This window comes from Gossypium arboreum, chromosome 7, assembly GCF_025698485.1.
Source record: "Gossypium arboreum isolate Shixiya-1 chromosome 7, ASM2569848v2, whole genome shotgun sequence".
Lineage (NCBI taxonomy): Eukaryota > Viridiplantae > Streptophyta > Magnoliopsida > Malvales > Malvaceae > Gossypium > Gossypium arboreum.
In genome coordinates this window covers 100,150,264-100,172,315 of record NC_069076.1, presented here as the reverse complement: position 1 = coordinate 100,172,315, position 22,052 = coordinate 100,150,264, and the positions used below count along the sequence as shown (strand labels likewise).

The window sequence follows — 22,052 nt, the reverse complement described above, 5'->3', positions numbered from 1 at the left end:
ACTAGCATGATATTGTAGTATAATTTCGATATGAATTGTGGTACATAATCTTTAAGAGGTATTGAAGTGAATGAATGAATATTTGCTAAGTTTGAATGGCATAAAGAACGATATTTGATTTAAGAACTATTAGTAAATGTTTGGGCGTGAATTAGATGTGTTTAACATGTGAAAATAACTTAAAAATAGTCAAAAATCATGTTTTCACAAGGCCAAGTCACATGGGCGTGTGCTCAGGCCGTGTGGCTCTCTGTTTATGTCACACGAGGTGTCCCCATGGTCGTGTGTGCAAGTCAGATCTGCCCACAGGCTGGCCCCACAGCCATGGGAACCCCACGGGCTGGCCACACGGGCGTGTGCCCCTATCTTCAAGGTAAAATTTCCAAAGTTGTCGATTTAATTCCCAATTACTTCTAAAGCAAGTATTGGGCCCCGTAGACCCATATTAGGGACTTTATAGTGTAATTTGAGAAGTTTCGATTTGGAAATGAAAATTTATGAGTCGATTTTTATAAATGCTAGTGTATAAGTTCGGTAATACCTTGTAACCCTATTCCAGTGACAGTTTGGGGTTAAGGGGTGTTACATTTAGTGGTATCAGAGCTACTTAAGTTTAGTCGATTCTATGACTAAATTGAGCTCGAAATTGAGTTTAGAGGTACATGTCATTATTATGTTAACTTTGAGTTGAGATTGGATGTTGATTTATATATACTGATAAATTAACTCTGTTTTATAGTGAGTAAAAGATGTCTGACGAAAGTATCGAGGGTACCGATCAGGAAATGTATAGTAGAGATGAATTATGTGATGTAAATGAATCTGAATCTGTAACCCCAAGTGTAAACCCAATAGCTAACCAACCACTGAATACTGGAAGAGATAATACAAAAATATTTAGAATGATTGCTGAAGCTCTTCAAAGAGCGGTAGGAAGTATGCCTGCTACTATTTCTACTCCTCCTACCCGACGAGCTCCTATTAGGGAACTACGAAAGTATGGAGCTACAGAATTTCTGGAATAAAAGGAAACTGATTCAACAATAGTTGAAAATTGGTTAGAGACTACCAAGAGAATTTTGAAGCAATTAGAATGCACACCATAGGAAAGTTTAGTATGTGTTTTTTTCTGTTGTAAGAAGAGGCTTACATATGGTGGGAATTAGTGATTCAGAATATACCAGAATAATAGGTAAACTGGGAATTTTTTCAACAGGAATTTTAGAAGAAGTATTTGGGAGAGACATATATGGAAGACCAAAAACAAGAGTTTTTGATGTTGAAACAGAGAGATATGTCCGTAGTGGATTATGAACGGGAATTTCTGAGACTGAGCAGATATGCAATTGAATTTGTACCGACTGAAGCTGACAGATGCAAGCGACTTCTAAGAGGACTGCGAGATGAATTCCAACTGCAATTGATGCTTCTACGGATTACGGAGTTTGTAGATTTAGTAGAAAGAGTTAAAATGATTGAGCAAGTACTGGGGAATAGTAAAAAGTCTGAAACTGCCATTCAGCTGGAAAACGTCTTAGAACAACTAGTTCAAGTCTACAATTCAAACGATCTAGGGAATCTCGTGGTAGTGGAAGATTCAGTTCAAGATCAGAAAGATGAGACAGAAGTCGAAAGAGACAAACTATTGTATCTACTGGCAGTATCAGAAGCCCAGCTCAGAATGTTGAAATTCCAGAATGTGAATATTATGGAAACAAACATAGGGAAGAATGTAGAAAGTTAACTGGGGGTTGTTTCCATTGTGGATCCACTGATCATTTTGTAAAAGACTGTCCGAAAATTGGTAAGGTAGCACCAACGGTATCACAAAGATCTGAATCTGTTTCCAGAGGCCGAGGTTCAGGCCGAAGTGGTTCAGTTGCTAGAGGTGGAATTAGAAAGGCTAGTGAAAATGCTACACAGTAATCTGAAGTAAGAGCTCTGGCCCGAACATATGTTTTAAGAACTCGAGACGAGGGGGATGCTCATGATGTAGTGACAGTATATTGTTATTATATTCAGAACCTGTTTATGTTTTAATAGATCCAGGATCGTCACATTCCTATGTTAATACAAAACTAGTTGAGACGGGAAAGTTAAAACCTGAATTGTCCAAAGCAACGATAGAAGTGTCTAGTCTATTGGGGCAAACTATGTTAGTGAATCAGATATGTCGAGAATGTCTATTAATGATTTAGGATAATATTTTTTCTGTTGATCTGTTGATTATGCCGTTTGACGATTTTAATATTATACTGAGCATGGACTGACTATCAGAACATGGAGTAATTTTGGACTGTTATAAAAAGAAATTCACTATTCAGAATAAAAGTGGTGATCAGATTAAAGTAAATGGCATTCGGACTAGTGGGACTATTCGTGTTATTTTAGCAATTAAAGCTAGTAAGCTTCTTTATCAAGGATGTGCTGCTTTCTTAGCATATGTTATTAATTTCGATTTAGTTAAGAGTCAATGCAGTAAAATCTAAACTGTATGTGAATTTCCTGATGTGTTTTTTGAAGAATTGCCTGGATTACCTTCTGATCGGGGAGTTGAATTTGTGATTGAAGTATACCCGGGTACAGATCCAGTGTCAATACCTCCATATCGAATGTCACCTACTGAGTTGAAGGAGCTGAAGGTACAACTGCAAGACTTATTGGATCGGGGGTTTATAAGACCTAGTACATCACCATGGGGAGCTCCAATGTTATTTGTTAAAAAGAAATATGGTTCGATGCGGTTGTGTATTGATTATCGACAGTTGAATAAGGTAACTATCAAGAATAAATACCCGTTACCTCGCATTGATGATTTATTTGATCAACTAAAAGGATTTTCTGTATTTTCAAAAATTGATTGGAGGTCGAAATATTATCAGTTGAAGGTAAAGGAGAGTAATGTATTGAAGGCAACATTCTGTACACCGTATGGGCATTATGAATTTCTGGTGATGCCATTTGGGTTAACAAATGCTCCAGCTACTTTTATGGATCTTATGAATCAGATTTTCCAACCGTACTTGGACCAGTTTGTAGTGGTTTTTATTGATGATATTCTAGTATATTCAAAATCTGAAACTGAACATGAACAATATCTTCGAATTGTTTTGCAAATATTGCGAGAGAAGCAATTATATAGAAAATTGAGTAAGTGCGAGTTTTGGTTAACAGAGGTATTTCTTGGTCATGTAGTATCAGCAGATGGGATTAGAGTAGATCCAAAGAAGATTGAATCCATACTTCAGTGTAAAGTTCCTAGAAATGCGTTAGAGGTACGTAGTTTGCTTGGTTTGGCTGGATATTATCGAAGGTTTGTGAATGGATTTTCAAAAATAGCTTTACCAATGACAAAGTTATTGCAAAAGAATGTTTTGTTTGTTTGGAGTGAGAAGTGTCAGAAAAGTTTTAAAACATTGAAACAAATGTTAACAGAAGCACCAGTATTGATTTTACTGGAGTCGGGAAAAGATTTTGTTGTGTACAGCGATGTTGCCTTAAATGGTCTTGGGTGTGTACTGATGCAAAGTGGAAAAGTAATTGCTTATGATTCACGACAATTGAAACCCCATGAATGCAATTATCCAACACATGATCTAGAATTAGCAGAAGTGATATTTGCCTTGAAGATTTGGAGACATTACTTATACGACGAAAAGTGTTATATTTACACTGCTCATAAAAGTCTCAAGTATCTTCTGTCAAAGAAAGAATTGAATTTGAGATAGCGTCGGTGGATAAAACTTCTAAAAGATTATGATTGTGTTATTGACTATCATCCGGGTAAAGCTAATGTGGTAGCGGACGCATTGGGTAGAAAGGCTGCAACTGAATTGAGAGCAATGTTTGCACAGCTCATGTATTGTTGATGACAGAAGTCTTTTGGCTGAATTGAGAGTAAACCAGTAATGTTTGATCAAATCAGAACAGCACAGTTAGAAGATGAAAAGCTAATGAAGAAGAAAAGCTAATGAAGAAGAAAGAGATGGTGCAGAATGATATAATAGAAAATTTTAGCATTGATGAGTATGATTGTTTGAGATATCAGAATCGACTTTGTATCCAACTACTTCAAAGTTGAGAGAGTTAATACTTCGAGAAGCACATGACAGTTCTTTTGCATTACATCCTGAAAGAACGAAGATGTATCGTAATTTACGAGAACTGTATTGGTGGCCAGGTATGAAAAGAGATATAGTGGAATGTGTGGCTAAATGTTTAACATGTCAGCGAGTTACAGCTAAACATCAGATTCCGACTGGATTACTTCAGCCTATTAATATTCCTGAATGGAAATGGGATTGCATCACGATAAACTTTGTAATCGGGTTACTGATGTCAACTGGTAAGAAAAATGTTATTTGGGTGATTGTTGATCGACTCACAAAGTCAACTCATTTTATAGTAGTCAGAATAGATTAGTGACTTCAAAAGTTGGTAGAATCTTATATCCGAGAAATTGTAAGACTACATGGTATTCCTATATCAATAATTTTTTACTGGGATCCACAGTTTTCATCAAGGTTCTAGAAACAGTTGCATGAGTCTCTCGGTACTCGACTTCATTTTAGTGGAGCTTTTCATCCATAGACTGATGTACAGTCCGAACGAGTTATTCAGATTTTAGAAGACATGCTCCGAGCTATTATCTTTGATTTTGAATCAGGTTGGGAACATTATTTACCATTAGTTGAGTTTTTATATAACAATAGTTTCCAATCAAGTATTCAAATGGCACAATATGAAGCTCTATATGGTCGGAGATGTCGATCACCAATGTGTTGAACGGAACTGAACGAAAGAAAAGTGGTTGGTCCAGAGTTAATTCAAGAAATGGAAAACACTGTTAGAAATATTCGAGAACGATTGAAAGTAGCTTTTGATAGGAAAAAATCATACACAGATCTGAAACAACGGGACATTGAGTACTCAGTTGGAGACAAAGTATTTTTTAAAGTCTCTCCTTAGATAAAATTTTGAGATTTGGTTGGAAGGGTAAGTTGACTCCACGATATATTGGATCGTTTGAGGTTATAGAAAGAATTGGACTGGTAGCATATCGTTTAGCTTTGCCTTCTGAATTACAAAAAATTCATGATGTTTTCCATGTTTCTATGTTTAGAAGATACCGATCAGATCCCTCTTATCTGATTTCAACTGAAGATATAGAGATTCGACCTGATTTGTCATATGAAGAAGAATCGGTTAAGATACTGGCACGTGAAGTAAAGGAATTACGTAATAAACGAGTTCCCTTAGTAAAAAGGAGTAGTCATAATATTGAAGAAGCAACGTGGGAATCAGAGGATACAATGAGATCACAGTACCCCCATCTCTTTTCAGGTAAATTTCGAGGACGAAATTTATTAAGGGGGAGAAATGTAACGACCCAAATTTTAAGGTCATTGGAAAAGTGAGTTTTTGGGTCTTCGATTCTGAAAACTAGATTCGTAACTATTTCTAATAAATATTTACGAAGTTAAGTGGGAGGTTAATTAGATTTTAATTAAGTAAATTTAGCTTTATTAGGGTTAATTAAGTATACGGACTAAGTTGAATAAAGTGTGAAGGTTTAATTATTAACTATAGAAAAGTCAAAAGACTAAATTAGCAAATAAGCCTTATGTGACAAGTGTGTGGTAAGTATAAATACATTTGTATTATTATAACTGGTACAAATGTATGTAAATAAATGTATTTACTTATTATTTAAGAAATTAATAATTATAATAATATAATAGTTAATAATATAATAAAAGAAATAATAAAAGAATAAAGCAAAAGGAAAGAAAAAAGGACGAAACAGAACAGGGAAAGAAAGAAAGAAAAAGGGAAAGAAAAAAAAAGGAAAAATAAGGTTTTAAGGTTCAAGCTTTAAGTGGTAAGTCAATTTAATCCATTTTCTTGTAATTTTGGTGTCTATAGAATCTTAGGAAGAAATACTATTTGAATTTTGTTGAAATTTAGAAAGTTATTGAATTTTTAACTGTTGATTAAGTTGAATGCGTGAAAGAATTATTGGTTTAATTGATAGAAATTCAAGTTAGAAGTGAGAGAAAGATTGAATTGTAAAGATAGATATGAGTTTTGTTATAGTAGAGATTAAATTGTTTAAATTGTAGAATTGATGTTTTATATTGAATATTAAGAGTTGAAACTTGTTTGAAGTAGGTATAAAATGAAATTTATAAGGTTATTTGAAGAAAAAGAATGGTTATGGTGGTAGGACCTAATTGGAAATATAGTAAAAGTTACATGGAAATTAAAGAGTGTGTTATTAAATAACATATATTGATAACTTTAAATGTTAAATTTTATGTAGCCAACGTAGCACCGGAAACGTCATCGAAAAAGGGAAAGGAGAAAGTGAACGAGGATATCGAATAAACTCGAGAATTTCGGTTTGTATTTCTATAAACTATGCTTAATGATCTAATACAATGTAATTGTTATTTTTAATAGTTAGAATGTATAATGAATGATATGATGGAAACTGTTACTACTTCTGTATTGAAATGAAACAATTTGAAGACCCTATTAACAGTGTCGGGCTAGTCGGATACAATTGGCATGCCATAGGATTGGAAGTGTTCCGGGATATTCCGACTGTGTGTCGATGAGACACTATATGTTTCGCCTTACTGTTACTATTCCAGATTCGTTCCGAAGTGGACTTCGTACCTGACTATGACTGTTACTGTTACCCTACGGTGTATTCTGGTTTCGGCCGATGAAACACTGTATATTATCTCTGGTGTGTAGGTTGGATACGAGTATCCGTTTAGGTCCGAGTTATGTTAATAGGGGTAAATGAAAGTACTGAAGACTTTCTAATATCGATTAAGTGACTATTATTGATTTACGAATGTTTAAGTTATCGAAAGACATGAAATATAAATATATATGAATTGCTTAACTACAGTGAAGAAATGTAAAATGAATGTAAGGGGTGAAGCTATTAAGATTAAAAAAGTAAAAAGTTTAAGTTACAATGTATAGACATAACTTATTATTGTTTTAAGTATTAGTTTATAGAAATACCACTGAGTGTATACTCAGCGTACGGTTTGTTTTCCATGCACAGGATTAAGTACGAAAGAAAGTTAAGGACTCAGCATCCAAGCCAATCCCGAACTCAAAGGGGTGAAGTACCTTTCCTTTGGTAAAATGGCATGTACCTAGGCTGTTAAGATTTTATTTAGTAAATGATAAGAATGAGCATGAAAGACGTTGTGTAATACCCCGAAAAGTTTTATAGTAAAATATTATCCGTGATATAGTAAAATAAGGAAATAAAGTGACAAAAAGGGAAATTTTGAGTTATGTCAATATTGAGAAGTATATTATGACATATTGATTCAAGAAAGGATTAAATTGTAAAAGTGAGAAAAGTTTTGTGGCCCAAGAGTAAAAACTCAAAATTTAAAGGATTAAAGTGTAAATATGAAAAGTTTAAGGACTAATAGTGCAAATATTTTAAGGGTGGAATGATCTAGAAACCAAGGAAAATTGATGAATTAGGACCAAATTGAATAGCTGAAGAATTATGAGGGACTAAATTGTAATTTTACCAAATTAAGTGATGACTCAAGAATGAAATTTTAAAAGATCACAAAGGGCAAAATGGTCAACTGGAAGAGAGAGAAATCTAGAGACAATGATGATGTTGGAGATATTTTAGATAAATTAAATAAATAAATATTAGTTTATTAATACTTTAAAATTGATTTTTAAATAATATTTTATTATTTTATTATTATTTTATTTAATATATATATGTACGGAAAGAAAGGGGAGGATGATATGACTACTTTTCTCATGCAACTAACGTGAGAAGAAGAAGAAGAAAGAAAGTTTTCCTTTTCTTACAATTTAGTCCTTCCTCCAAAAGTTCATTATTTTCACCTAGAAATTGAAAGAATTTCTATAGCCATCAAGAGACAAAGATAGCAAGGAGATGATGGGGAGCAAGAATATCAGGTTGGATTCAAGAAATAGAAGCTGGAGGAAAGAGAAAATCAAGTTAAAGATTAGTATCAATAGAACAAGGTAAGTATATCAAGATTTCAATATGTTTTTAAGTTTGTTATTATTGACAAAGCATGGAAATAAGGTTATAGTAGAGTTTTCTTACATAAGGTCCTATGTTCTTGATATGTTAGTGAAGAGAAAATAAGAGAAAGTGATGAGAAATGGTGTAGAAAAAGAAAATAAGGGTGTTATAACATGGTAATTAATATCTTGCACTAAAATAGTTCTGGACAGCAGCAGTAGTCTAACTTTGAAAAATCACCAAAAATTTTAGAAATCGAATTATAGGATGAATAAAACATGAGATTAAATCTTATTGAGTCTAGTTTCTTATAGAAGAAATGATGTAAGTAATAGATCTGTAAATCATGAGATATAATGAATTTTGTGATACAAGGTCAGAATGAATTCGAGTTCCCCTGTTCTGACTTTGGAAAATCATAAAAAATTGCATAGAAATAATTAGGGGCTTAAATTTATATTTTTAGAATCTTGAATGAGTCCATTTTCAATATAAATAAACAGGAATATCATTTGAATTCTGTACAAGGAGATAATTAATTTTTAGTGAAGAAGGGTCAGAACTGTCAGACAACAGAACAGGGGTAACTTTAAAGAATAAACTGTACTTATTGGCTAAACCAAAAATTCTGAAAATTTTATGGTAAGAATATATATGAGTATAGTTTTAGGGAAAATTAGAGGATATTAATTTAGAGTTCTATACCTCCAGATATGAATAATTTAGTGACTATGACACAGATGGACAGCTTGAATATTCATAAAAGTAAATAATAATAAAAAATATAGATAATGTTACTTACAAGTGTGTTATATACATTAAGGATGTGGAATGGAGTGGAGGAGGAGGAAAACATATATGAATATTCATTTAGCATGGCTAATTTGCATATTTTAGGCTCAGAGACTAAATTGAATAAAAGTAAAACTTTATGGGTAATTTTGTAAAAATGTCAGAAATGACCAAATTACTTGAAATGGATTAATTTTATTATTTAAATTACAAAATTGAATGAAATTATTAATTTAGTTCAAGATAGGGGGAAAACATGTTTTAGAGATTAAATTGAAAAGTTTTGAAATTATTGAAAATTTTGATATTTTATAGAATTCATGGATTGTTATCAATATGTATGAGAATAATAGCTGGAAATAAGGATTAAATTGCAAGAATTTTATTTTCCTGACCCTAAGGATGAAATCGTCATTAATTAAAAGTTTAGGGGCAAAATGGTAATTTTTCCTAGAGCATTAATTAAATGCATTAGAATATTAAATGAATGAAAATGATGATCAAATTTATTTATAAAGATTCGGACGACTCAACTATGAGACTTGATCGTGGAAAAGAAAAGATATCGGATTAATGAAATTATAAACACAAACAAGTAATGAGGTAAGTTTATGTAACCTGAATTGTATTTTAAATACTTGAAAAATGTGGTTATGCGATAAAAATATGATTTGAATGTTCAATTCATGATAATTGATGAAATATTGCTAATACTCGTTATAAATTGAAAATAAATCCCGGTTGAATGAAAGGAAAATTCGATGGATGTCCGAAAAGGAATCGACGGTAAAAGGATCTAGCAGGACGGGTGATCCTATTCAGTATAGCCCTCTGAAGAATACGTGTAAAATGGATTTAGCCGGACGGGTAATCCGAATTAGGGTCTGAATTTAGCTCGACTGGTAATTCGACCAAGCTCATTAGAGTAATTGTCGTTGCGTGGGATTTAGCTCGACCGTAATCCCGACAATACTTTATGAGTTTATATTACAGGGGATTTAGCTTGGACTGGTAATCCCACTGTAAGGATGAGGTTCGCGGGAGTGTGCTCTTTGATATGAAATGTGTAAGACCATGGTTGAAAGATACCATGGCAACCTAATATGAAATGTGTAAGACCATGGTTGAAAGATACCATGGCAACCTGATATGAAATGTGTAAGACCATGGTTGAAAGATACCATGGCAACCTGATATGAAATGTGTAAGACCATGGTTGAAAGATACCATGGCAACCTGATATGAAATGTGTAAGACCATGGTTGAAAGATACCATGGCAATCTGATATGAAATGAATAAGACCATGGTTGAAAGATACCATGGCAACATGACAGAAAATGAATAAGACCATGGTTGAAAGATACCATGGCAACGTGATATGAAATGACTAAGACCATGGTTGAAAGATACCATGGCAACATGACAGAAAATGAATAAGACCATGGTTGAAAGATACCATGGCAACGTGATATGAAATGAATAAGACCATGGTTGAAAGATACCATGGCAACATGACAGAAAATGAGTAAGACCATAGTTGAAAGACACTATGGCATCATGTCAAAGATAAATAAGACCGTGGATGGGAGACGCTATGACATCTATTGAACAATTGATATTCAGGTAATACGTATCAGATGACGAATGGTTATATGAAATGGTTGTGTGAAATATTTACAAGAACTGGTCATATGGAAATATATGTACAAAATAGTTGTATGAAATAATTATGAAGATAGATAAACGAAATAAGTATAAGTACATGGAATATAATTTATGTTAAGTTTGATATAAACTATTACCGGAATAAATATACATAAAATATATGGAAATGATGGAGCATGAAATATTGATATAATGAAATGAATGATATATGCTTATGAAGAAACGGTAAGAGCATGATATGTTTCATGACATGTACATATATGATTATCTTTGATATGTTGATACAAGGGAATTATGTAAGTTGAGACGATTATTAAACTCAAGTGCGATATGTCGAGAAAATAAGTATATCAATGTTGAATTTAGATGAAATATGTGCAAGTATACTAACAATGATGTTGTTTGACGCTTAGACAAGTGTCAAGCTATTGATTGAATGGTAACATGTTTAATTATAAGAAGCATTGAAATAGTAAGTACTTAGATAAAAATAAAATTTAAGATTTTGCGAAATTTTTTTATGACTCCGATTTAATTCCAGTTGGTTTTTAATGTATGTTTGGGGCTTCGAGGGCTCAATAAAGAGACGTTATGGTTATTTTCAAAATATGAATAATAAATGACTCAGAATTATCTGAAAATGTTCAGTAAACTCCAGTAATGCCTCGTACCTATTCCAGCAATGGATACGGGTAGGGGGTGTTACACGTTGAAACATGGTATGAAATATGCATATTTTGGAAGTTAAACTTACATGAGTTTGACTAGCATGATATTGTTTTATAATTTCGATATGAATTGTGGTACATAATCTTTAAGAGGTATTGAAGTGAATGAATGAATATTTGCTAAGTTTGAATGGCATAAAGAATGACATTTGATTTAAGAACTATTAGTAAATGTTTGGGCGTGAATTAGATGTGTTTAGCATGTGAAAATAACTTAAAAATGGTCAAAAATCATGTTTTCACATGGCCAAGTCACATGGGCGTGTTCTCAAGCCGTGTGGCTCTCTGTTTATGTCACACGGGCTGTCCTCACGGTCGTGTGTGCAAGTCAGATCTGCCCACGGCCTGGCCCCACGGCCATGGGAACCCCACGGGCTGGCCACACGGCCATGTCCCAGGCTACACGGGTGTGTGCCCCTATCTTCAAGGTAAAATTTCCAAAGTTGTCGGTTTAATCTCGAATTACTTCTAAAACATGTATTAGGCCCCGTAGACCCATATTAAGGACTTTATAGTGTAATTTGAGAAGTTTCGATTTGGAAATGCAAATTTATGATTCGGTTTTTATAAATGCTAGTGTATAAGTCCGATAATGCCTTGTAACCCTATTTCGGTGACAGTTTAGGGTTAGGTGGTGTTACATTTTAAGTGATTATCTAATGTTAATTGTGAATTTTGTGCTCCTAATCCTTTAAATTCATGTTTTAATTGTAACAACCCGATTTTCAGTAGTGTAAGAAACAATGGTTTGAGACCACCAAATCCGACGAGTGAGCTCATAAATTTTATTATTAAGTATTTACGAGTCAAATTTGGTTTTAGGAAGATCTTTGAATTAGTAATTTGTGTTTAATAAGGATTTATTAGGTTAAGTGGTCTAGAAAATGAGGCATCGAGACCTCGATTTTATAAACCAAGCCGTAAATAGTTTTATAAATATTTACGGAGTGTCATTAAGGTAGTATTAAAGTTTCGTTAAAAAATTTTAACGTTTTGATTATTAATTAATTAAAAAATACTGAATTGAAAAAGGTGAAAAACTTACTAATTAAAAAAATAGTGATTAAATAGCCTAAATGGTAAATAAAGAAGGGCTAAAAAGGCAATTAGACACACATGGGAAGGCTGAGGCTGCATAAACAGAAAAAAAATGAAATTAGGTGATTAAGGGGTATAATTGGAAAATGAAATAAAATTAAAATAGCTAAAAATGGGATTTAATAGTTTCTAGGCAAATCTTCATCAATCTTCAGCCTAAAAATACCATTGAAGAACCCTTAAGAAGCTTGCTTTCTATTTTAGCTCCATTTAAGTTTAATTCTTTCCTTTTTCTAGTAATTCTTGTGTTTTTAAGACTTTTACAATTAGGTCCAACTAGTTATTTCATTAGTTTTTGATTTTATTGGAAATTTTGGAAGTTACCATTGATAAATATTGGATTTTTTTGATGAAATAACATAGATTTAGAGCTTTAATTTTATTGTATGATATTAATTTTAGGACTAAATTGAGAAAAGAAAAAATGTTAGGGTTTGATATTAAATCTCTGTTTAACAAAGGTTGTATGATAGGCTAGAATATTTAGATAAATTTTCAATTGATAAAAATTAGTTCATTTAATAGACTAATTAATAAGGGACTAAATTACAAAAGTCGTTAAAGTTAGGGTAATTGTGTAATTTTGAAGATTGAGGGGTATTAATTGTGAAGTGAATTGAAACTGAAATATATGCTAATGAATGGATAATTTTATATTTTAGTTCAAAAGCCTATAGACAATAATGAAAAAGGGAAATTAGTAGAATAGTCCCTGAACCATTACAAATCTTACAATTTAACCCAAGTAAGTCCGTATGGTTAAACTGTAATGTTATATACTTAATTTATGAATGGTGTTATGTTTTTATTTATATCTATTGATGAAAGTAAAATATTGTTAAAATTATGAATTTTGAATTGAATACTCAAAACGAATGGAACGTGGGATTTAGTGCAATTGTTCTGTGGTGAAAGATAACAAAGGAAGAATTGACGGAAAATTACCCAAGTTAACCGAAGTTCAACATTTGTTGCGAACTTTCGTGTTTAGTTTTCTATTAGCTTTCATGAGCTTCTGTTTAACTCATATGAGTTTCCGTTCAACCCTAATCGGTTTTCGTTCAGCTTTTTTGAGCTTCTGTTTAACCCTTATGTGTTTGCATTCAGCTCTTCTATATGAACTTCCGTTCAACCCTTATGGGTTTCTGTTTAGCACTTTTGTGCTTCTGTTTAGCCTGAAAGCTTCTGATAACAATGTACTCATATTCGTAAGCAGTTTTCCGATTCGGTAAGATTTAGTAAATGACTTATGTGGTTGAAATTGAAAGATTTATCGTTTATTACTGATATTGATTTGAAAGAAGTGTGTTCATAGATTTATGTTGTGTTTGACAGGAAGAGTGCATGATTAATTTACTATTTAATTTATTATATTAGGTTTGGTAAGATTTATGTTTAACCTATTGAACTTGCTAAGCTTCATTAAGCTTACTTGTATTGTTTAATGTTCTTGTAGATTAATGTAAGGTCGGGAGATCGGATCAACACATTAAGCCACACTATCCAATTTAATCGAGTAGCTTTTGCAACGTATACTTTAGTTTATATGGCATGTATAGGGTTGGTTTGGAAATGAAATAATTTGAAATGTGGTTGTGAATGATATTGCTTTCATGTATGTAATTAGTAGTAATTTTGAAAAATCAATGAGATGGATCAAGTAGGTAAGTTTAAGTATTTGAGTATTTGTGATGTTTTGTCATGCTTAAAACATGATTTTGGCTTGTGTTGATTGCTTGTTTGGGATGTATTGAAGTATTAAAATATTGTGTATAGGTTGATATCAAAATAGGTGAGAAAAGTGGCCCTAAAATGGTCTATTTTCGTCCACATGGGCAGAGACACTGGCGTGTGTCTCAGTCGTGTATGGCACACGGCCTAACACATGGGTATATGCTCCGGTCATGTGTCCCCTGCATCTTTAAAATTGAGAATCAGAATGCCCAGGTTTTTTGCACATGGCCTAGCACACGGGGGTGTGGCTTGGTCGTGTGACCCCTACACTTTAATTTCGCTACACATAGCCCAACATACTGGTATAAGGTTTGGTCGTGTGACCCAAGTCAGAGAGTTACATGGGTATGGACATGGGCTGGGACACGACCGTGTGCCTCACATCGAATGCCCACACGGCCTTAGACATGGGCGTGTCTCTTGGTCATGTGAGCCACACGACTTGGCCACAAGGGTGTGTGTCCCCTGCACCTGAAGAAAATTTTGAAATTTTGGGAAAAATTCTTTGAGCTTCCGGTTTAGCCCCGATTTACATCTAATGCGTATATTGGGCCTCGAGAGATCATACAATGGACAATATGAGTGATTTATGATTGGGTTTTGATATGTGTACTAAATGTTATGAAAGGTTCGCATTTGATCTAAAAAGTTCGGTAATGCTCTATAACCCTGTTCTAGCGATGGATAAGGGTTAGGGGTGTTACATTAATGCTTAATAGAGCACTTGGAAGCAAAATGAGCAAAAAATGAATGAAAACCGAAGTGTCAGAGCAAGTTGCAAAAGCCACACGGGCTGAACCATTTCATACGGCCAGACCACACAACCGTGTGACCTACACGAGCATGTGATAGACTGTGTCATTTCACGGGATTGTGCACTGGACAATGGAAAATCATGATTTTTAGGTTTTTCAAGTATTCTAAGACGTATATATGGCAAAAATAAGAAGATATATAGGAGTGAGCCATCAAAGAATACTCAAGAAAACAACTCGAAAAACACCATGGAAGCCGACTTTAAAGTAGATTTCTGTCAATATTGAAGATTCCCAGTTGATTTCTTAGGAAGTTACCATGAGTTTCTTTATTTCTTTTGGTTATATTGTATCTCGGATTTTTCTATTTTCGGGCATGATCTAATTTTCTAAATAGCTAAGGGAGATGAACCCTATGATGGATTTTTTTGTTTGATTATGCAATAAATATTTAGTTTTTTATTCTCAATTATGTGTGTGTAATTTTTGGTTTGATATTTCTAGAGTATTGATCTATATTTGATGTGCTTAAATCGGTAGTTGAATAGACCTTGTTTAAGATTAAATCTTGCATAATTGAATGAAGTTGCATGCAATCCTAAAACTAGGGCTTCATAAATCTACCAGATTAGAATCAAATATAATAGGGGAATCCATAGCACGAGTTAATGCGATAATAGGAGTTTTAATTAAAAGAAATTCTAATTAATCAACCTAGAGTCAGTTGCTCTTATGCTCGAAAGAGATCTTAGCAAAATTTTGGAATTTCTATGGATCAAGGTACTAAATAAAGAAATTGCATAATTTAGATTAATAGTGATAGATGAAATCTGGGTGGATTCTTTCATGGGTATTGTTTCATTTCTTGGTTGTTATTCGATTATTTTCGTGATTTGTTCTTTTTCGCGCCTATTAGTTAATAAAATTAGTTAATTTTAGTTTTAATCAATCATTCGAATTAATTAGTTATCAATCATTCGAGTTATTTAGTTAAATACTAGTACTTGTTGTCCTCGTGGGAATAATATATTTGTTCACCATAACTATTTATTAATTGATAAGTGCACTTGTCTTAATCAAAATTTTAATTAGTTATGTGATCATCAGCGCTTAAAGGTAAAACTCGACAAAGCTCAACTTTGTGACCTTGCTCGAACACCGCATTATATGAGGCAATTTAACACAATCACTAAAATATATATGTAGAAGAGTTTTTGTCAACACTTGTCAATTCATCGCCTCCACAAAGTTGCAAACTCTCCAATCGACCATCTTACATAGTCCCCTCTCATCGTCTCTACAATGCTCTTAGTTAACAATTCACCACTCTACCACCCGTTTTTATAGAATTTAACACTTAATGGTTGGGAGCCACACCAAGCCAACCTCCCTCAATAAATACTTCCTTTCAACACCAAAACAAAAGAAACAAACACAAGATCAAAAGTAGCTTACATTCTTCACAAACATTCTCTCAACTCAAATAAACAACCATCCTTGGTTGCCCTTTATACCCTTAAGGTGTAAACCTCCACTATTTTTAATAGCTCTTCACAGTATTTACAATATGAACCATCATCATTATCTACTTTTAACGCTTCATATAAACTTAATTGTTAATTTAAAGAATTCAATGCACATGTAACATATTCAGGTCATTAATTATGAACTCGAGAAAGAAAGAAAAGATACATACAAGCAAGATATCAAGGAAGCTAGGAAAAGGATTGAAGAAAGGAAGAATATTGACTGTTCAAAACGAAAAACAACGGTGAACAGTATTTTTCCTAAAAATTGTGGGGCAATTTGGGTACATTCAAAAAGCAAAAGAATGATGGTTCAAATGAAAATCAGACCATGGGGCAACTCCAAGGAAGTTTAAAACCGAAAACTCATGCTCAACACCCTAACAAAAGGAAAGAAAAAGTCAAAGTCAAAGGAAACATAATCTGGCACTCACAGATGCTTCAAAATTACCCTAAGGGTCTCTATAATCACCAATCAAATGGTTCAAAACATTCCAATATTAAAAAAAAAAGGTCCTCATCTAAAACACCAAAATCTGGCCGTATCCTAATATCAGGGTACGTTAAAAAAGTCTAATCATTTACCTATATTGACGTGTCGATTTCCTATTCGTTCCCTATATATAAATTGAATAAGGAAAACCTCATGCAAAGGAAACATTAACTGCTGTCTCTCTCACTGGTTACTGGTTAGGTTCCAACTGTCAAGTTCGGTTCCCTTGTAACAACACAAAGAAACCAATTCATGCAAGGGTATTTTGGGAATTCCATAGTTGCTGTCTTTATATCAACCGGCAGCTTCCTCTTGCCAACCAAACATAAAGGGATAAGAATATTTTTTTCTTTCTTTATTTTCTTGTTTTCACTTCAAAAATGGACCCTGAGACTTTTGCTAGTGGGAGCTTCTTCAAGTGGGATCCAAGGGGAATGATGGCACCAACGCCGGCTCGTTTGATGGAAGCAGTTGCCGCCGTACCTCAGCCGCAGACGGTGGCTGTGGCTGCTGCTGCTGCTTACATGGGGAGGCCGAGGGAACTTGGGGGTATTGAAGAGTTATTTCAAGCTTATGGAATCAGGTACTATACTGCGGCGAAGATAGCTGAGTTAGGGTTCACTGTAAACACCCTTTTAGGCATGAAAGAAGAAGAGTTAGACGAGATGATGAATAGTGTATCACAGATATTCAGGTGGGAACTCCTCGTCGGTGAAAGGTACGGTATTAAAGCCGCCGTTAGAGCTGAAAGGAGACGGCTTGAAGAAGAGGATTCACGGCGGCGCCACTTGGTTTTAGGTGACACCACCACCACTACCACCGCCGCCAACGCTCTCGATGCTCTCTCACAAGAAGGTTCGTTCGTTATTTTATATATATATAAATAAATAAAAAACCCTTTGATTACGTAATTAAAAGAATCTAGACAAGACTTCCCTTTGACAGTTTCATTTTGCTGTTTTTCTTTCTTTGGTAATATACGTATTTGATGTTCATTTTTATTACAGATACTATTACACGTAAATGTTTTGTATGAAAGCTTTGAAACAATCTCATTTTCCATGCAATAAGCTCGTCGTCAATATATATATATATATAAGAGCACCTTTGCCATCCCTAGGTGCAATAATATTATATGTATGTATATAGTTAGTTTTGCTGTATTTGTTGGGGGGCGTTGAAAAGAGTGGTTGACAGGGTTATCAGAGGAGCCAGTGCAGCAAGAAAAAGAGGCGGCGGGGAGCGGCGGAGGGGGAACGTGGGAGATGGTAATAGGTGGAGGAAGGAGGAAGCAACAGCGGCGGAGGAAAGGGCAGAAAAAGGTGGTTGAAGTTGACAACGGGGATGAATTCGAGGGTGGTGATGATGATGATGAAAACGGTGATGGTGGTGGCGGTGGTTACGAGCGGCAGCGGGAGCACCCTTTCATCGTAACGGAGCCCGGCGAGGTAGCACGTGGCAAAAAGAACGGCCTTGATTACCTCTTCCATCTCTACGAGCAGTGTCGGGATTTCTTGATTCAAGTCCAAAACATAGCTAAGGACCGTGGCGAAAAATGCCCCACTAAGGTAACATATCAACCTTTTTTTTAATGTTTTTTTAAAGTTAATATGAATCTTAAAACCAATATGAAATTAATTAAAAATTTCATATTAACCCTATTTAATTAGTTTTTGTATTATATGTTATTTTATGATTTGGTTTAAAATATTAGTTATATACATTTTCATATAATAATATGAATTTTTATATATAAGTAAAATATTAACCATTAGGTTTCACCTTTGTTGTTTTGGATCAATATTTTATGCATAGACATTATAAAATTTTATGTTCCATCCATTATTTAAAATCTTAAAAATTAATTAACTTATTTTCATTATGTGTCATCATGTGTATAAACTTATACATCTTAATTGCATCAAATATAAAATCTATTATTTTTGTTAATTTTTCTAAGCATGTTTTTATTTGCTAATTTATGTATATATGTTATCAAGTTCAACATGGATGCTTTTAACATAATTAGAAATTTGGTTAAATTGATATCATTAATTAATTGAATTTTAATTTAATTAAAAATTTATTAAAATTTATGTTTTTCTTTTTACAAATCGGTATTACTACAATGAAAAATTTGTCCGTCACACATAAAAACATTTAAACTTGACATCTTAGTATTTAAAATTTTGACTTTGCCGTTTCAACTAAAATTTCTTTTGATTTTTACATAAACTTTTAAAAATATATTTTTATATAATTTTTTCACCTACATCATGAATGTATCATAATTTAGTATCAATAAAATATGTAACGAGTTGAATTCTAACTTTGAAGATTAAAGCGGATTTTTTTGTAAACAAAATTTTAAAACTCTTAAACTTTAATTAATTTAAACTCAAATCAAGTTTTAGTTTTTCAGTTTGCCTTTAAATTTATGTCTAAGTAAACTATTAAAAAAGTTAAAATGTGTTGTTAATTAGTCTTTAAATTTTTATCAAAATACCCTACTAAATAAATTTAGTCCTCTAATTAAAAACTTAAAAATTAAGTCCTCACACTTTTTCATATTTAAAATTTTCAGTACAAATATTAAAATTGTAATTTTTGTCAAAATTTGTTAGCTTGAAATTTTGATTAGGTTGACAAAAATAAACATGATAAGTTTACAAATTTTAAACAGAAATTACCAAGATAATGGTTAAAACTAGAATTCTATACAAGTACAAGGATTAACAACATATTTAAAAGAACAAAAACAATTAGATTGAAATAAGGGTTAAGGGAGTTCATTTAACAAAAGTAAATTTAGTTGAAGGACTTGAATAGTTATTTAGCCAATTTAAAAATATAAGGAAAATTTGTCCTATCTAAAAGCAAAGAAAATAGGCATAGAGGTTCCCAATAAAGCAAGGGGGATTGAAAGCCAGCTGTTACAATGAAAATATGACAGATCTGGTACGGGCAGGAGTAGGGTCTGGGAAATATGGGTTCGAAAGAAAATATTTGCAGGTGGGGGCAGGGTAGGGTCCCTAACTGTACTTTATCTGAAATCATTTCCTGTCTTTTTTACCCTTATTGAGCTGGCATGCCCCCCATGTGACATCTACTCTCCTTTTTTTTCTTACATAACCATGTTTTGTCGTTTTCTCAACCTTTTACTGTTTTATTAAAATACAAAATTTAACTTAATATTAATCAACTGTTTTATTAGTTTTATTATATGATAGTGAACTTTTTTATATAATTAATTTCTATTGTTCGAACTTGCATTCTCTTTTATATAATAATAATAAATTGATCAAAATATTATTTTAATCGATTATCAATTTGAAACAGGCCAAAATAACAAACCAAATTAGATCCATAATCGAAAAAAATCACCCAAATTGAAGGTGACTAAACCGAATTGGTCTCCTCTATTTATACACCCTATTAATTTCAAATCTCACTTTTTTTTGCTAAAATATTAATTTTATAGTACATTCTCAAGCTATAACTCTCGTTTTAAATTAGTTTCTAAACATTAAAATATTTTAATTATGTTCTTAAATTATCAAAGTTAAATCAATAAGAGTCTACTATTACTAAAATCATTAATTTAACTATCAAATGAGACATCAAATTTTATATGGCATAATTTAAAATGTAAAATTTAAATAGAAATAAATATTATCAAAAGAATATTGTAAAAATCTTAATTTTGAAGTTTTTAAAACTTTTACAAAAGCTTTTATTGTTCACTCTCTTTTTTTTTTCAATTTTACTTTATTTTTAGTTTTAACTTTTAAAGGTACAATTCTTTTAAAATTTCATTTTAAATTATGTTATATAAGATTTGATGTATTTTTAACGATTAAATTAGTAGTTTTAATAATATAATGACTTGATCGATATAGCATGATAGTTTTAGAATGTACTGAGAATATGTTGAAGCTTAGGATCAATTTATAACAAAAATATCATAGTTTGATAACGTCTAGTGCATTTAACTCTAAAAAAACAAAATCAAAGTTGATATAAAGTTTGATTTTATTGGTTTTTAATTGCTTTTTTTGTAGGTGACAAATCAAGTATTTAGGTACGCTAAGAAAGCGGGGGCAAGCTACATCAACAAGCCTAAAATGCGACACTACGTGCATTGCTACGCCCTACATTGTCTCGATGAGGAAGCGTCGAATGCGCTGCGGAGAGCTTTCAAGGAGCGAGGCGAGAACGTCGGGGCATGGAGACAAGCCTGCTACAAACCACTAGTTTCGATTGCGGCTCGCCAAGGTTGGGACATCGATGCCATCTTCAACGCCCATCCTCGTCTCGCTATTTGGTACGTCCCGACTAAGCTTCGACAGCTTTGTCATGCCGAACGTAATGGTGCTGCTGTCGTTGCCGCTGCTTCGAGCTCGGTTTCTGGTGGACATGATCATATGGGGTTCTAAAAAGCTTTTGATTTTATATTAATCAGTTGAGGATTTTAGATTATATGTATGGTTTAAGTTGGAACTGAATTAGAAACTTTGAGAATTAATGTAGTTTAGTTTAGTTTAGCGTCTCTAGATTTTAGGTTTATCAGATTGTATAATGTATACTGTACATTATTTCGAACTGAACTTAATTTAAGCAAGAAATTGTCTGCCTTTGTTTTCAAGTCTCTCGCTGTATAATAATCGATTGGTTAAATTTTTCTATCAGCCCTTGTACTTTATGGAAGTTGTGAATTTAATATTTATACTTTTCGAATTTTTAAATTGCAATATTCACCGAATATTATTATTAAATTTATTAAGTTAAATTCTACTGCTTTCAAAATCTGATGGAACAAACATATTATCATATATGTAATGATATGTCGGTTTGTTATTTTCACATAATACTCGCTAAAAATTTAGTTTATGGATTAATGACTTGTGTTTGTGCCAAATATAGGACCTTAGAATGGTTTAATTGATAATATAAACTAAATATACAAATATATGTGTAATATAGGATTAGTAATTGAATTTTAAAAATAGATTTAACTGTAATTATTTGGATTAGGATTAAAATTTTAAAATTCAAAAATTATTATAACTAAAATTAATCAAGTCGAACAATATAAGAATTAAAATTGGTCAAATAAAAGTAGATAAACTAAACCCACAACTTCCATAATATAGTAATAGATATAGTGAAAACTTGATTAGGTTTCTAAGATGCTCGAATTAGATATT

General features: G+C 32.7%; 2 protein-coding genes across 2 annotated transcripts; both read left to right on the top strand.

Annotated features, from left to right (window-relative positions):
• Nucleotides 1-1,249: 1,249 nt before the first annotated feature.
• LOC108476287 (uncharacterized) lies at nucleotides 1,250-13,685 on the top strand. The gene is made up of 7 exons (XM_017778462.1): nucleotides 1,250-1,739; nucleotides 1,851-1,922; nucleotides 2,524-2,642; nucleotides 3,009-3,691; nucleotides 5,123-5,343; nucleotides 13,445-13,565; nucleotides 13,673-13,685. Exons 1-7 carry the CDS (start codon nucleotides 1,250-1,252, stop codon nucleotides 13,683-13,685), a joined length of 1,719 nt encoding a protein of 572 aa, XP_017633951.1.
• Nucleotides 13,686-17,168: 3,483 nt separating this feature from the next.
• LOC108485190 (floricaula/leafy homolog) lies at nucleotides 17,169-21,490 on the top strand. Its single transcript, XM_017789034.2, has 3 exons — nucleotides 17,169-17,700; nucleotides 18,043-18,413; nucleotides 20,907-21,490. The coding sequence occupies exons 1-3, from the start codon at nucleotides 17,226-17,228 to the stop codon at nucleotides 21,279-21,281; spliced, it is 1,221 nt and encodes a 406-aa protein (XP_017644523.1). The 5' UTR covers nucleotides 17,169-17,225; the 3' UTR covers nucleotides 21,282-21,490.
• The last annotated feature ends 562 nt before the right edge of the window (nucleotides 21,491-22,052 follow it).